We start from the raw sequence: 17,913 nt of genomic DNA on the forward strand, positions 1-17,913 counted from the left end.
ACCAAATGTCGGGCTTTCTCAGTGGGGCAGGCAGTGTCTGTAGAGAGAGGGAAATCAGAACAGGGATAAGTTCGAACAGCATCTCGACAGTCGTAGCCTCGCTTTATGGACTGAGGGCCAGAGCACAGAGCAGAGTTGCTTAATAGTTGCAGAGAATGCAGGGGGAGGATAGAGGGAGGAGTGAAGGAATGGGGAGTGGAAGATGAGAGTGATGGAGCTGGCTGTGGTTGCTAGCTGAGTGACTGGAACCCCTCAAGATCCAGTGAAGGCATGTAGTTGAAGGTCAGTGTGGGTGTTGTGAGCTTTGAATTATATGAAAGAGCTTAAAAACAGCTGAGTCTGGGAATATGGGGAGAAGACAGGAACGAGGTACTGATTGGGGATAATCAGCCATGAACACGGTGCTGGCTCAAAGGGCCGAATGGCCTACTCCTGCACCTATTGTCTATTTGGTCAGAAAGTTCACATGCAAAGCATAGAAATTAACTATGACCACGTGCGTTTTTTCAGGACACTAGTTTTCTCCCACATCCCAGATATGCGGGTTGGTAGGTTAATTGGCTGCTGTAAATTGCCTCTCGTTTGTAGGTGAGTAGTACAACCTGCGGGGAGTTAACGGGAATGTGGAGAGAATAAAATGAGATTAGTGTAAATGTGTGGTTGATGGTCAATGCGGACTCAGTGGGCAGAATGGGCTGTTTCCATGCTATAGTATCTCTCTGACTATGACTATACATTCATCATGCTGGATACCCCAGCTGTAAGGTCATTGGCATCTCCCAACGATCCCCAACTTCTTAAAAAGAGAGGTGTTGAAAGATCAGACATCTATCTATATGTCGGGTGAGAGGGTGTTATTTTCCCATGTGATCAGTTGGGACAAATTCAACAGAATATGGGGCCGACTGTTAGATAGTTAACACAACTACAGTGAATATGCGTTTATATGTAGCAATGTTACAACATTTTGAGATTTTAAAAATCAAGTCTGCAATTTATCCCATCAGATAAAGCATAAAAAGAAGTTTAATTTGACACCTAATTCACTTTCATATCTCAAGTATTTAAAAAGTTATGGCCATTTTCATACTCGGAAATTAGCATCTTGTTCCCTATTGATTTTCTATGGACATAACAAAAAAGCTGTGATCGTGAACAGTCAAAAGCCCATAACCTTCTTAAAAATTAAGAGAACTGAATGAAATTTTCAGTTATCATAGATTGAACCATTCTGAAACAAATATAAAATAATCTTACTTGGATGACCTGAAATTAAAGCATATAATTAGTTAGTTACCCAATTGTAGCTAATTTCAAACTTCAATTACTAGATCTAAATATCTATCCATTTCTTAATAAATGATTAACATTTTTAAATAGCCTAAGTGTCCAAATAATATTCACAAATAATTCACAATAAAACATGATTTTAAAATCTAATTTACATTAATTTATAGGCCAAATGGAAGGAATTTAGTGTTTAATTGCTGTAAATTAAAGTCCATTTAAATCAGCTTTCTAGTGGGATTCTGTGAACGCGCTGGTTTAGAACTTTCACATTGCGCTAGATTTGTGCCCTAAAATGCCCAGAAAAATACTGCGGGATATAATGGGCCCAAAATTAGCTACTCGCAACATTAAACTTTGTATAAAGAGATCTTAAGTAGCCCTTTTCTAATGTAAAAATAAACAGCTTACCTTCTGTTGTCCCCTGTATGAGATCCGGCTGGTTGCCGGCCGTCGGGGGTTTAGAGGTTAATTTTTAAACTACTATAACAATTAGATAAAGCCCTTAAAACTAATAATAGCTAAAGCGACGGAATCTTCCTGCGATTTTCCGTTAATAATTAACTAGGCTGAACATCCTCGATTTGAACAGCCTAGGGAAAATCGTGTTTTAAACCCGCTCCCCTCTAAACGGCGCCAAAATCGCGCACACGGGCTGGGACAGATTTTCAGCGACGCTTCAGGTACGCTTTGCAACATACCTATTATATGGCGCCTTTAACTCAGAAAAATGTGCTTTGACAATGTTTTTACTTAAGGAACTATAATGTGTAGGAAAGAACTGCAGAAGCTGGTTTAAATCGAAGGTAGACACAAAATGCTGGAGTAACTCAGCGGGACAGGCAGCATCTCCGGAGAGAAGGAATGGGTGATGTTTCAGGTCAAGACCCTTCTTCAGACTGATGCCGGGAGTGGGCGGGACAGAGACAGTAAGACTGGTGAGAGAACTGAGAAGGGGGAGGGGATGGAGAGAGAGGGAAAGCAAGGGCTATTTGAAGTTAGCGAAGTCAATGTTCGTACCGCTGAGGTGTAAGCTACCCAAGCGAAATATGAGGTGCTGTTCCTCCAATTTGCGCTGGGCCTCACTCTGACAATGGAGGAAAGGTCAGATTGGGAATGGGAGGGGGAGTTAAAGTGCTGAGCAACAAGGAAATCAGGTAGGTTAAGGCACACTGAGCGGAGGTGTTCAGCAAAACGATCGCCAAGCCTGCGCTTGGTCTTGCCGATGTGCAGAAGTTGACACCAGGAACAGCGGATACAATAGATGAGGTTGGAGGAGGTGCAAGTGACCCTCTGCCTCACCTGAAAAGAGTGTCTGGGTCCTTGGATGGAGTCAATGGGAGAGGTAAAGGGACAGTTGTTGCATCTCCTGCGGTTGCAGAAGAAAGTACCTGGGTGCGTGCAAGGTTGTTGTGGCAGATGAACCCAGGCTTACAGAGGCTGCTGGGTGGGACACTGAGGCGGTGGAGACAGGAGAAGCTGACATGGTCATGTTGACGGAACAGGTAAGGCCCTGGAGTTCAACCAAAGGTCTACACATCAAGATTGTCATCATAGGTTACAGTTTGGAAGCATTTAATCATTAAATTTAGTAGTGTTGGCAGAAACTAAAGCTAATAGAGAGTAAGGAGTGGAGGTTCTGTTTATTTTGGTGAGGATGCCTTGAATTTGCAGTGAAATAACTTTAGGCCTGAACGGATTACATTGCGAGGACTAGAATTGTGTTCCCTCAAGATTAAGGGATCCCCGAAGCTTGTAAATGTGATTAAGTTGCTCTAGACCCGAGGGTCTACTTTTCTTTCCCATGTTCAATCGTTCTGATCAGCTCCGGCACATGAAACTATTTGAGCAGAGATATTTAAGGGTAAGGTTGGATTTTTACAACTTTCTTACTTTGCAGAGGCCCTAGGGTCGGACAAGTTTTGTTACGAGAAGCTCAACACGGAAGGTACCGAGAAAGGGAACTGTGGGAAGGAGGACGATAAGTGGCTGCAATGCAGTAAACAGTAAGTAATGACAACCTTCCCCCTCGACAGTGTTGGGCCCGTGATTGCCGTGAGTTCAGATGGAGCTACTGAAAGAAGTGTCCGTCCACACATGCAATGGACATCAACAGCATTCAAGCACGAGGAAAGAGCGTTATCTGAAGCTGAGAAGTGACCATTGCCAGGGGTAGTGTGCAATTGTGGAAGCCTTGACAATGAAATGGGTGTGGGATTAGGAGTTTATCTGATCTCAGGTTAGGTATTGTTGTAGAATAACCATGCTGTAGGCTTGGTTTATGAGCCTGTTTCTGAGCGTTCATAGCCAAAACAGTTAGTAGATACCTTCAAAGTAATGCCAGCAGGGATTAAAAAGCCTGGAATATGAAGGGTCATATTTAAACAAGGTCTTGGAGGGCTCATTATGGACTAGTACTCTCATGAAATGAGGTTTCAAAACAAGGGAGCTTAAGTTTATGATAAAGGGTGGGATAGGATCCGAAAAGAAACTTTTTCACTAAAAGGGTGGTTGCAAACTGGAATGCACTGCTTGAGTGGGTGATGAAAGGACGCACACGCGCAACATTTAAGAAACATCTTCTAGACAAACACTTGAACATTATTTCTGTTCCATTCTGTTTGTAGTTTGTTTGTTTTTTTGCACAATCCGCGAGCATTGCCACTTTTCATTTCACTGCATATCTCGTATGTGTATGTGACGAATAAACTTTACTTGACTTGACTTGAACTGCATTGAAGGCTGTGGACCAAGTGCTAGTAATTGGGATAAGTGGGTAATATGGGAGATATGGACTTGACCTTAAGAACACTTGACATTGCAGTCAACTTTTCTGCATCTGCTTCCACAAATGTTTGAAAGATCTGGGACTTGACAGCCATCGGGAACTAGCACTAAGAGGAGATGATGCCGAGGACATGTCATCCATGTTTAGATTGAATGGGGTGCACGATTGAGGGCCAAGTGGTGTATTCCTGCTTCGATGTTCTAATGTGTGTCGTACAGTGCTCTCAGAGGTTGGGACCACGGACAATGAGCCTGTTGATCCAGCTGGCACCTTGATCAAGGGTCTATTCACTATAAACATTGGCAAGCAGCCCTCATGTACTATTCCCAACCAATTTTTAGATCCAAACCCTTCCATTGGCATAGAGAACAAAGGTGAGCTCCAAATCTGAAACTAAAACAGAAACACTCAGCAGGTTAGGCAGCACCTAAACGGGAAGGCAAAGAGGGAACCTTTCAGGTTGATTACTTTTTGTTAGTTCGACCATTGCCTTTAAGTGCTAACTGTTTCTCATAAAGAATGTTGTCTGACCAGTTGAGATTGAGCAGCATCTGCTCCTCTAAACATAGCTGAAGACATATCAAACATGCACTCTGGAAGCCCTGTTTAACAATGGGGTTCCCTCGCAGGTAGTAGAGGTAATGTGTAATGTCTCATTAACTGCGCCATCGGGAGGATCCACCCCTCCCCCACCCCCATCCCCACTTTGTCTCCTGCTCTCGTGGTTGGCAGACGTCAGTCTGGATTGGTGGGAAGAGTAGTTTTTACAAGCACAGTAGGTGCATCAGTGAGTTTTCTTTCAATTTGAACTGGTCCAATGGCTATAAGGAAATGATGACCAAAGGGGGAAGGATCACAGATTATGATAACTGGTCAAAAATACAGATACAATGGTATATTCTGCACTCTGTTTCTCTTTTGCATTGCATGTTGTATTCATGTATGGTACAATCTTCCTGGATAGCATGCAAAACAACGTTTTTTATTGTATCTCAGTACTCATGACTATAATAAACCAATGCTAATATCAGCCTTAATGCAGATTGAAACTCTCTAGTCCAGCACCCCTGGGATATGACCAGTGATGCACCACAGAAAATGTCCTTGATCATCTTCCCCTGAGCAAGAGAATTGTTTTTTTTTTAAGGATACTCCAGGTTACATGAGGGTTCCCTTCCTGAGGGAAGTTTCCATAGGTTGAAACGTTGTTGCCTAATACCACTAAAGTTATACTGGCAGGTTATTTAGCTACATAGTACATACGTTAGTTAATTTTTGACTTTAGTTTGAAGTAGTTTTATTACATTTCTACCAGAGATCCGGACCACAGGAGTTGCTAGACCATGGAATGCCGGAACAGAGAGTTTCAACCTGTCTTCAGTTATTCCTTTCTATTGACTTGTCACAGAGGAAACTGGCTGCTTTGGGTACAGGGTTTTTCAATATAAAACTTGCGTACAGTTAAATCACAGGTAGATTTATCACAGATAGATAGGCACGTCACTTCAAAATACAGGTACACAACCTATAATCCGAAATTCCGGAAACCGAAAAGCTCCGAAAACCGGACATTTTTCCCAGGATGTCGTCTGCACACCAAAGCTCGCGTTTGGCGCCAAACTTGACCCGAAACGACCCACGGTCAACCCAGGTCTGTACTACTGTAGCTACTTAAACATCTGTAAATCATTGCTTAAATGTTAGTCAGTTAGTTTGGAGGTCTTTTATGTGGTGGTGGAGGGGGGGGGGAAGGGGGAAACTTTAATTCCTAGTCCCCTACCTGGTCAGAGAGGCAGCATCCCTCCAAGCTGCTTCTTCGCCCCGTCCTCGCGGCCTACCATCGAAAATGGAGCGGCGGTTGGATCTCCAACCCCGGCGAACTCGATCCCTGGCTCCGCGGCGCTCTAAATCCAGCGCCGCCCGCGGCCGGACGCCCGCAGCCCCAGCTCCGCGATGTTGGGAGTCGGCGGCGGCGCAGCGCTGGGATACCAGCGGGGAGCGGGCAATGCCTTACCGGGTCGCCGTGCGGTAAGCTCCGGAGCGGATTTGGAGCACCGCGGAGCCAGGGATCGAGTTCACCGGGGTTGGAGCTCCAACCGGCGCGGCTTGAGGGCTACGAGTGCCCCGGTCTCCGGTCTCCGGGGAGGAGGCAGCCGCTCCAGACTTTCCAAGCCGCCCGCGCTACCTCCCTCACCGAGTAACTGCCGGGATCGAGGCGCAAACTCGCGACCTTGCGGCCACGAGCCGAGCACTCTACCACTGAGCCACCCGTTAAAATCTACGCTAAAAATCTTCCATTCCAAAATCCGAAAAATTCCGAAATCCGAGAAGTGTCTGGTCCCAAGGCTTTCGGATAAAAGGTTGTGTACCTGTACTTTATTAAGGAAATCTGTTATGTGAACTTTGCTCTATCTGCAGTATAATCAGACTTGGGGATATTGTTATTGGAGCACATACATTTTGTAACCAAATGTGTTAGAATCTCAATTGGATAATTTAAAATAATATCAGAATTTCTAACCCTTCCTCTCTCCTTGCCCCATCTCCCCTTCCCTCTGTTATCTTTCCCCTTTTGTTGCACCCACCCATCCTTTCCTTGCTCGACCTCTGACCTTGCCTTTGCCAGTGACGTGTTCTGTGGCTACCTTCTCTGCACCAGTGTTAGCCGGGTCCCGAGGATTGGCCGCATTGTCGGTGAAGCCACTCCCACCTCCTTCTACCACCAGGGCAAGCTGGTAGACTGTAGGTAGGGACTGATGTGTTGACTGTTCCTGTGCGAGGATTGGCATTGGCCTCTGTTAAAGTGCACCAAGCTTTTGTGTGGGCTGAATTGGTTCAAATAAGTATTTTAAGTTCTCCAGTGCTGTCTTCTGTGCTTTGTGATAGTGATCGAAACTTGGACCACAGCATGTGGGCAGTGTAAAATTCCTAAGCACTTGTAAATTACCAATGCAGTATATGTAGGCATAGTTATGGAACTGTTACAGAAAGGAGGTGCCATTCGGTCCATCAGATCTATGCCTGTGCATATGTGGAAATAAATGTCCCAAATGTATTTTTACAGTTTATAAACTGCACACACATAATGCATTTTTTTTAATAGTGTATGTCTCTGCATCTTATGTATGGGCATGCATCTGATAATACCATGCAAAGAGATGAAATATCTTTGTGCTTGCTGTCACCTTTCTCATCCACAAGGACAATCTTAACAGGTACTCAGATACACTAACCTACATTATCTGCCCTGCTGCTTGTCCAGAACTAGCTGCAAAAGAGCAGAAATGTGTTTTTACACCCCCAATGTCATCACACTATTCAAATGGCACCTCTGTTATAATTACATGGCTGGCCCACTAATACTCTGCCTCTTTCCCTAGCTGTAATTCTCTCAGTCACTTCCCAGTGGCATTAGCCGTACCCAACTACTAGCCAGCTTTGTCTACTAAATTTGAGACTGGGGAGAGCCCTCACTGTGGTGGTTCAGAATAAGGACTACGTGGGCATGTTGCTGTTGATGAATTCCTTCCTTAAACGTTACTCTGCCTCCTTCTCCTCCCTTCTGTGAATCAAACATTCCTTGAAAACTGTCCCGACTCCCCCCCCAACCCCCCCCCCCCCCCCCCCCCCACCCCCACACTAGGCGACGTCTGATAAAGTGTGGAAGCTCACTGTCCTTTTATTTACTGTTTTCCAGTGGTAGTCACATCATTATGGACGATGGGACAGACCTGGGCTATGTTAAGGATGGTACCCCCTGCGGACCATCAATGATGTGCTTGGAGAGGAGATGCCAATCCATCCAGTCGTTCAACATCAGTATTTGTCCAAGTGGATCATCGATAAAGATATGCTCTGGACACGGGGTCAGTGAAAGTGCACTTGCATGCAACTAAGGGAGTGTGTAACAGCATGAATGTCCATTGTGTTTGCAAGCAGATCTCCTGGTTAGATAATTTAAAGTAATGACCAAATGTTTTCTCTTATTTGCTTTGATATTTGTGTTAGAAGTTCTTTGGAAGCTCCATCTTCAGGACCACCACTAATGGCTTAGATGCATAGACAATAGGTGCAGGAGTAGGCCATTTGGCCCTTCGAGCCAGCACCGCCATTCAATGTGATCATGGCTGATCATCCACAATCAATATCCCGTCCCTGCCTTCTACCCATATCCCTTGATTCAGCTAGCCCTAAGAGCTCTATCCAACTCTCTTTTGAATGCATCCAGAGAATCGGCCTCCACTGCCTTCTGTGGCAGAGAATTCCACAAATTCACAACTCTGTGTGAAAACTTTTTTCCTCATCTCAGTTCTAAATGGCCTACCCCTTATTCTTAAACTGTGGCCCCTGTTTCTGGACTCCCCCAATATTGGGAACATGTTTCCTGCATCTAGCATGTCCAGTCCCTTTATAATTTTATATGTTTCTATAAGATTGCCTCTCATCCTTCTAAATTCCAGTGAATACAAGCCCAGTCGCTCCATTCTTTCATCATATGACAGTCCCGCCATCCCGGGAATTAACCTGGTGAACCTATACTGCACTCCCTCAATGGCAAGAATGTCCTTCCTCAAATTAGGAGACCAAAACTGCACACAATACTCCAGCTGTGGTCTCACCAGTGCCCTGTACAACTGCAGAAGGACCTATTTGCTCCTATACTCAGTTCCTCGCGTTAAGAAGGCCAATATGCCATTAGCTTTCTTCATTGCCTGCTGTACTTGCATGCTTACTTTCAGTAACTGATGTAGAAGGATACCCAGGTCTCGTTGTACTTCCCCTTTTCCTAACCTGACACCATTCAGATAATAGGTCTGAAGATGGGTTTCGGCCCGAAACGTTGCCTATTTCCTTCGCTCCATAGATGCTGCTGCACCCGCTTAGTTTTTCCAGCTTTTTTGTGTACCTACCATTCAGATAATAATCTGCCTTCCCGTTCTTGCCACCAAAGTGGATATCCTCACAATATACTGCCTCTGCCATTCATCTGCCCACTCACCCAAACTGTCCAAGTCACCCTGCATTTTCATAGCATCCTCCTCACAGTTCACACTGCCACCCAGTTTTGTGTCATCTGCAAATTTGCTAATGTTACTTTTAATCCTTCATCTAAATCATTAATGTATATTGTAAATAGCTGCCGTCCCTGCACCGAGCCTTGCGGTACCCCATTAGTCACTGTCTGCCATTCTGAAAGGGACCCGTTAATCCCTACTCTTTGTTTCCTGTCTTCCAACCAATTTTAAATCCCTGTCAGTACCCTACCCCCAATACCATGTGCTCTAATTTTGCCCACTAATCTCCTATGTGGGACCTTATCAAAAGCATCCTGAAAGTCCAGGTACACTACATCCACTGCCTCTCCCTTGTCCATTTTCCTAGTTACATCCTCAAAAAATTCCAGATTAGTCAAGCATGATTTCCCCTTCGTAAATCGATGCTGACTCGGACCGATCCTGTTACTGCTATCCAAATGTGCCGCTGAATTTATAGAACATTGGAAAATGATCACCAATGAGTCCACGATTTCTAGAGCCACCTCCTTGAGTATCCTGGGATGCAGACCATCAGGCCCAGGGGATTTAGAAACATAGAAAATAGGTGCAGGAGTAGGCCATTCGGCCCTTCGAGCCTGCACCGCCATTCAATATGATCATGGCTGATCATCCAACTCAGTTTATCAGCCTTCAGCCCCATCAGTCTACCCAACACCATTTCCTGACTAATGTGAATTTCCTTCAGTTCCTCCATCACCTTAAGTCTTCTGTCCCCTAGTACATCTGAGAGAATACTTAGTGAAGACAGAACCAATGTACCTGTTTAACTAATCTGCCATTTCCTTGATCCCCATCATAAATGCACCTGCTTCTATAAATGCACCTATTTCTCTTCAAGGGACCCACATTTGGCATAACCTTTTTTCCTCTTCACATACCTAAAGAAGCTTTTACTATCCTCCTTTATATTCTTGGCTAGCTTACCTTCTTACTTCATCTTTTCTCCCGGTATTGCCTTCTTAGTTACCTTCTTTAAAAGTTTCCCAATCCTCCGGCTTCCAGCTCATCTTTGCTATGTTATACGTCTTCTCTTTTATTTTTATACTGTCGTTGACTTCCCATGTCAGCCACAATCACCTCTTACTCCCCTTAGATTCTTTCTTCCACTTTGGAATTAAATGATCCTGCATCTTCTGGATTATTCCCAGAAATACCTGCCATTGCTGTTCCACCGTCATCCCTGCTAGGGTTAATTTCCAGTCAACTTTGGCCAGTTCCACCCTCATGCCTCCATAGTCCCCTTTGTTCAACTGCAATACTGGCATTTCTGATTTTACCTTCACCCTCTCAAATTGCAGATTAAAACTTATCATATTATGGTTGCTTTACCTTGAGTTCCCTAATCAAATCCGGTTCATTACACAACACTAAATCCAGAATTGCCTTCTCCCTGGTAGGTTCCAGTACAAGTTGCTCTAAGAATCCATCTCGGAGGCACTCGACAAACTCCCTTTCTTGGGATCCAGCACCAACCTGATTTTCCCAGTCTACCTGTATGTTGAAATTTCCCATAACCACCGTAGCATTACCTTTGTTACATGCTAATTTTAACTCCTGATGCAACTTGCGCCCTATCTACAGTCAGTAGCATCTAAGTCAAAATGTGCTGTTCAAGTCCTGGAGTCTTGACCCTATAATCTTTACTGATGCTCCAGTACAGTACTAAGAGCGATGCTACATTTTGAAATACACCAGCTTTCAAATGAAACATTGGACTGAGGCCTCTCTGCCCCCTTAAAGGATCGTAGAGATGTATAGCACAGAAATTATTTATTTAGTACACCATGTCCATGCCAACCTTATTGCCAAACTACTCATCCTATTTGTCCAAATTTACACTGTATTTTTCTGTTTTACTTAGTTAAGGGTCCATCTAAACGTCTGCTAAATGTAGCAATTGATTCTAATTCCACCACCCATCTGGCAGCACATTCCAAATATCAACCACTTCATGTGTAAACCAAAAACCTTGACCCTTAGACCTTTAAAACACCTACCTCTCACCTTAAACCTCTCGTTTTTGATACTCCTTGAGAAAAAGATTATTGTAGGGCTAGCTATCCTATCAATGCCTTAAAAATCTTACATCTATCTGGTCAATCCTCAGGCTCCAGGGGAAACAACCCCAGCTTATTCAATGTCTCCCCATAGCTAAAATGCTCCAATCCAGGCACCATCCTGCTGAATCTCCACTGCGCTCTCTCCAGTACAGCCACATTCTTCAGGAGTGTGGCAGCCAAAACTGCACACAATCCTGTAACAGGATTTTTCAAAAAGTAGAATTTCAACCTGTTGTCTTTATGAATACATATTCCCGAAGGAATTGACAAGAACTCATTGAGGAGGTAGTATCACAGCAAGAGAGCAAGCTGTGTGGTTTGTTGCCATGTTCCCTCCATCATAACTTGACTGTACTACTTTAGCCATTAGCGCTTTGTGAAGTGCTGAGGATGTGGAAGAAGCTGTACAAGAACAAGTTCTGCCAACATTCCAGCTAGCATTCCCAATGAAACTCTTTGTGAGTTCCAGATTATCTGTACCACAAATTGTTTTCATGCTATCCAGTCAAATCATAGTACATGAGTACAATCAAACTATACACAGGTATAACAGTTAGTACAAAGAGAAAAACATCAGAGTGCAGAATAGAGTGTTACAGCATTGGAATGTTACTATTACAGAGTCCAGATTAAAGAGAGTGCAAAAAAATGGGATATCAAGGCACAGAAGAGAGAGAGATGGGCAATGTATATAGAAACAAAGAAAGAATTACAATGCCAAAGAAGGGTCCTACATTGATTTGGATATATCTCCACTTCACACCCATGTTACCAACTGTAGTTTGAAGTATGCAGGCAGGTTTCTTCCTAGCCAAATGGCATCCACCCTTCCCCTTTCCATTTTTCAATAAAGTCGAAGAAGGAGGTCTCTTTTCGACTCCGGGCTGATTTAATCCTCTGTGTTGCAGCTCTGCAGTAACGAGGGAACCTGCATCTGTGAGGGGACCTGGGCAGGAACGGACTGCAGCATGTACGACCCCAAGCTCGAGGACCCCAAGAAACCACCCGAGGGCCCCAAGGGTTTGTTTGGTTTCACTCGCAGCCTTTTTTTGTGATCTTTGATGCTCTATTGTCTCTCCGTCTTCCTGCCATTGTTTAAACAGAGTGTTTAATACTTACCAAAACAAATTGAAAATAACTCAGCAAGTTCAACAGATTGGAACTCACGAGGGCTAGAAAAGCAGGGCTGCTATCGAAAGATATCCATTGTGAATTCATTTGCATTTATTTCCCCCGTGCATTGTTTTGTGTATTCTCCTTGCCCTCCCTTTAGTGTCTCATTACCATGATCGTTGAAAAGGTGGTTGGTTATTGTTACCAAAAATACTGCCATTCTCACTTTATACCAAGTGAGGGGAGTCCAATAACTTAGTCCTGACCCTTTGGTTGATTGTTGCCCCCCCCCCCCCCCCCCCCACCCCCACCCACGCATCTTGAGCCCCGCTTCACCGCCAAGCCGCCATGGGCTTCACACTTGTGCATTGCCTGTCTGGCCACTATGTACACTGCTGCGAGCAAAGAGGGATGTCCTACACTAGTTCCTAGGGACAAGGTGGTCGGAGGGAGGACAGCGAGGATGGCAGCCATTAGGAATTAAGGGGAATTGTGAAGAGGATGGAGCAGAAGGTGAGGACACGATTACATAAAGTGTTTGCCTAACCAGAGATATGTATGGCAAGATTGAAATACGTGCCCAGCACTGAACACAGTGGGAGAACAATAAGTTTGCAGGAAGATAGACACAAAATGCTGGAGTAACCAGTGGGACAGGCAGCATCTCTGGAGAGATGGAATGGGTGACGTTTCGGGTCGAGGCCCTTGGTCTGAAGAAGGGTCGTGACCCGAAACATCACCCATTCCTTCTATCCAAAGATGCTGCCTGTCCCGCTGAATTACTATCTTGGATCTATCTTCGGTGTAAATCAACATCAAAAACAATGGCAGAAGCCATTTTCGAGCAAGTCATCTGCTCATTGACAGAGAAAGACACAGAATAGGACTTGAGAGGTGCACAGGGGATGGATGTTTTGTGCACAGGGGATGGATATTGGATTGGAAATAAACATGAGGATTAAATCTTTTATTCAAAAAGGCACACTGGAGATAATTATGCTTTGAGATAACGAAAGCTTCAGGAAGGAATGGCTTTTGAAGAAAGAGTGGATGTGACTCAAGCAGTCATGGGAACAAGGAATGTAAGCATTGAATTTTGCAGAGAGGTTTTAGAAACTCCAGTATGTACCAATATACAGGTGGATAGAGAAGTGGATGGAATGAGGCCTGGGATAGGATGGAATATTACATCAAAACATCAGATAATGTAAATAGTCAGCAATTATTTGCTTTTATTTTTCTTGTCCAAGATCGTGGTCTAAAATGGGTCCTCTCCAGGAATTGAATTCCCCAATAAGTTGATTATTTTTTCTTGCTGTAACAGAACAGGGCAGCCAAGAGTGATTAGGACTATTGTACAAATTCACAGAGGAATAAAGGGCATTCTTGCCTATGTACTGACAGACTGAGTCCTGCATCAGTTAGCTCTGGCAGATTCCACCCATTAGCCGATGGAGCGTGTGGAGCTACACCCCTAATTTTGCACTGTGTCTGTTGTCAGAGACTTTGAAGCTGGTGGGAGTGGAATATCACGTTGCAGGAAAGAGGGGGGATGGGGTTGGTACAATTATTGTCCCACAGTTGTATTGTCACACAGTTGAAAGGGAATCATATTTCCAATGAGTGTATTTGATATTGCCCTGGGAATAATTTATCCCGTCACTCAGCTAGATGAACAAATATTTGTTAAAACCTAGTGCAAAACAAAGACTCTTAGGCACTTTTATAGAATTGCTAGGAAGGTTTGTTGGGTGATTTCATCTAATTTAGTTCACAAGTTCATATAATTTACGGCATTGGATTCCAGAAGTGTAGATTTATTAAACAAACAATTAACAAAAATATACTTAAGAGCATTACCTATGGCCTGATGCAGCAAGTTTTAGAGAATTCCAGTCCAGTTCAGTTGGACATGTATTGATCAGACCCTAACCTAATCAAATGTTTGGGACAAGAGACTGCAGATGCTGAAATCTTGAACTCACAAAGAAAACTCTGAAGAAGGGCCCGACCCGAAACGTCGATTCATTTCCTTCACGGATGCTGTCTGTTACTCCAGCACTTTGTGTTTTGTTTAATGACTCTTTTCTGGGTTTTTAATATTCCTGTGGAAGCTACTATTAAATATTTTTCTCTAGCCATGAAAGCCATAAATTCCTGAACGTCAGTGTCTGCTGTGTAAAATAATTTCCCTTCAATTTGTTTAATTTAAACGTGCCCTCTGGTTTCCCTTAAACACCGTCCTTTGCAGTCTGATTCAAGTTTTCTTTACATATCTTTTATTTTCGTGTAGATGCAGATAACTGCAGATGCTGGTTTAAACCGAAGATAGACAGAAAAAGCTGGAGTAACTCAGTGGGACAGGCAGCATCTCTGGAGAGAAGGAATGGTTGACGTTTCGGGTTGAGACCATTCTTGAGATGCTGCCTGACCTGCTGATTTTTCTCCAGCATTTCGGGTCTATCATTTTTTATTGCATCCTTCTTAAATTTCCAGTTCTATTAATTTTGGGTTTATACATTTGGTTTTTCATTCAATTAGTGGCAATTCACTTTGTATAATGAGCCCCCCCTCACCCCATGCATCTTTATGAAAGGCTAAACTGTGACCGAGTTGTCAATCAAAATCAGATTTGTGCAGCAAATGCACCTTGGCTGAGGTACCTTTGCACGGCTCATTGTATTTGTTGTGCAATGTGTAGGAATTTAAAGGCCAGTGGCTAAACTTGATCAAGTCTCCCAGTGCATGTTTGGCAGAATCTCCACAGTCTCTTCGGGATTCTCCATAAGTATGACACACAGTTCGTTAAGCTGACCGGCACATGTAGTGACAGTAGTTCATGTTTTAATGTCTCTTGTACATTGTGGCCTGTTAATAGTTCAGTCCACTCATGCAGAAGCAGGTCGCAACTAGAGAGGTGAGGCTCACATCTGTGTGACTTTAGTGGACCAGCCAGAGAATCAGAGGTCTTTTGTCCCCTTGGCGAAGTTGCCGTGGTAGGTGTTCCCAATCTAATCCCAAACCAACTCCAGTTGACCATTAAATGGCACCAATTGGCTGACCATAGTGCTGCCACCTTAAGATGTGGAATTATGTTGCACCAGAGTAGAGAGAAGGATGTATGGTTATAGTTTTCTTGGGTTGCGCTTGAGACATTTGGGTGCGGAGAAGGAAGCTGGTCTTGTGGTTAGGACTCCACTAGTCTTGAGACAAAATTGAAAGCTATTTTACGTCACAAGGTGTTGTTGACTTGAGGTGTTGCTCATGATGACCACAAACAGATCAAAGCCATGGGGAGCCCATTCCCCTGTGCTAACTCACACACTTCCTACAATTGGAACAGAGGTTCTCTTCAAATTTGGACTGTTTAATTTTTTTTAATTAATAAAACGCTGGTTGATTTGGTAAGTTCATCAAGCCCGTCAAAAGATGTAACTGCTTTAAATAGGGAGGGGATAAAAGCGACAAACGTCTCCTGATGAAGCAGAAAGTAAGTTTAAAATCATTTTCATTTCATTTTTCACACTTTCCCTGCAGTTTCCATCCATTTATATTTCTGTTAGCACATTTGATATTGATCAGCCGAGACAAAGAACGCCGCCTGTTATGTTATCCAAGGGTGTGACGACTTCCTGCGGCGTCTGCCTTTACCGTCCTTTGTCTCTAACCGTCGCTTGTTGCAATTGTGCTTTTAAAGGTTCCTGTAACTGTTGGAACCAAATGCCTTTCTGTGATTTTGTTGATTTGAGGCATAAATTAAAATGCATACAAAGCAACATGGGGTGGCAGTGAGAGAGGAGGGGGACCTATTGCATTGTCTCTGCAAAACCTTTTCCTCTATTCAGCTCCTTCAATTGTAGGAAGAAAGGAAACCAGTTTTCAGTCACTCAGTGTTAACAGAAGTGAAAATTATTTGTATCATCTGCATATATATAAAACACAATTGAATTAAAAAATATATATCTTTGAGTTGTAGAATTTATCTGTTGACGGTGTTACTTTAAAGTATCCCTTTTTCCCTCTACACAGTGAGCTTGGCCACTAACAGGCTGATAGGTGCAGTGGCAGGGACCATTCTGGCTCTGGGGGTGATTTTTGGAGGAACTGGGTGGGGAATAGAGTAAGCATCCTTCTTGGTCGGTATTGGTGCCAGTGTGTGTGAGGTACATGTGTAATTCTGAGGCCTCTGTGTGTGTTGTCGTATTGGCTTTGTTGGTGTGATTGACTGTATTTCAATGTCATGTAATTGACCCGTGCTTGTGTATTGTGATTTTGCTTGTGTGGTGTTGAAACCCCTCTCCTTTCTGGGACATGTGGGGCATGAGAAGAGGGAGAGGCCGAGGAAAAGAAGAAACAATTGGGTAAAGATGCAAAAGAAAGAGCAGAATACAGTATGAGTCTTTGATTCTGCTTCCAGGTATGTCAGTACTAACAAGTTGCCTAGCAACCAGCTCGAACTCAGCCCCGAAGCCTTCACGATGGCCAGTAGAAGGAAATGGAGCGAGGACTTCCAAACCCACCATAAGCTCTGTTCAACTAAACCAGCATAGGTGCTGATGAAATATGGATGCTGGGTCAAACCCGATCCATGGTCTCTTGTTTCCGCCATATCACTCAGCTGAAATCTGCAAGAGAAATCCTAAATGGATTAAGAGCAGGGAGATGAGTTTATCTGGTTCTTAAACCCACCTTCCCTTGCCATCCCGACTGATGCAATTGCTGGAGCTACATTCAGCAGGGATTGCAAAGATCAGAGGCATCTCACCAAGTAATGTACGGTATTCAATGACAGTATATTAAAACAAACAGCAGGAACAAAATATTATGAAATTATAGGGATTAATGGCAGGGCATGCAGCAGCCACTTAATAGTTATTGCTGGTACATTTTTCTTAAACTATTCTATACCAGTTGACTGTGAATGATACAATGCACAAGATTTATTTCCCCCCCCCCCCACCTCCCAACTCAGTCATTTCCATTAAAGTGATCAAGATGTCCATTCAGTCAATGGGTGAACGCGAGTCGCAAACATTCCTTTTTGTCAAAGCTCCTCAACTTGCAAGCTGCCACTGTACTGTGCAGAATTGGTATAGCAACTGTGGTTGTGATTTTTAATCTGTTAGACTTGGTGATATTTCCAACTGGTTTAATGGCTGAAGCGAGCGTGTTGTATTGGACTGGTGTACCCGTGGAAATGCATCCCCAGCTTTTAAGAAATTTATTCCAACCATTGGTGGTGAATCAGTATTGGAGGTAATTGCCTGCTTTGGGCTACCGTGAAATTGACAGTGTATGGTCTTACGAATGCTCTGGCCTTTAACTCTTAAACCTCTGACATTTTATATTAGTTAATGTACTTTATTTAAATACAGACAATATTATTACTAAAGAAAGAAATCTCCTTTGGAAAATATTTGGTAGGGAAGATATTTTCAAGAGTAAAGTATGATTCTATTCTTTCAGCATGTCCGAAGTAACTCAGAGCTCATACTCTTTCTTCATGTCTTTTTCCATAATCTACTTCTGAATTATCAGCCCTCTTGGACCTATTTTACCCAATTTTGTTCCCCTTATATCCCTCTGACCTCTCTCTCTCTCTCTCTCG

General features: G+C 43.5%; 1 protein-coding gene across 3 annotated transcripts in view; it reads left to right on the forward strand.

The window, feature by feature from the left end:
• Positions 1-17,913, forward strand: part of adam23 (ADAM metallopeptidase domain 23) — a 142,219-nt gene that overhangs the window by 107,455 nt on the left and 16,851 nt on the right. Inside the window, exons 21-25 of one of the 3 annotated variants that reach the window (XM_033024369.1) lie at positions 3,188-3,293; positions 6,702-6,821; positions 7,773-7,941; positions 12,101-12,212; positions 16,335-16,425. In XM_033024369.1, coding sequence (XP_032880260.1) covers positions 3,188-3,293; positions 6,702-6,821; positions 7,773-7,941; positions 12,101-12,212; positions 16,335-16,425 — 598 coding nt within the window. The remainder of the gene's footprint in view (positions 1-3,187; positions 3,294-6,701; positions 6,822-7,772; positions 7,942-12,100; positions 12,213-16,334; positions 16,426-17,913) is intronic. The other 2 variants (XM_033024371.1, XM_033024370.1) reach the window with 2 other exon arrangements.

The sequence above is a fragment of the Amblyraja radiata genome, chromosome 7 (assembly GCF_010909765.2).
Source record: "Amblyraja radiata isolate CabotCenter1 chromosome 7, sAmbRad1.1.pri, whole genome shotgun sequence".
Classification (NCBI taxonomy): Eukaryota; Metazoa; Chordata; class Chondrichthyes; order Rajiformes; family Rajidae; genus Amblyraja; species Amblyraja radiata.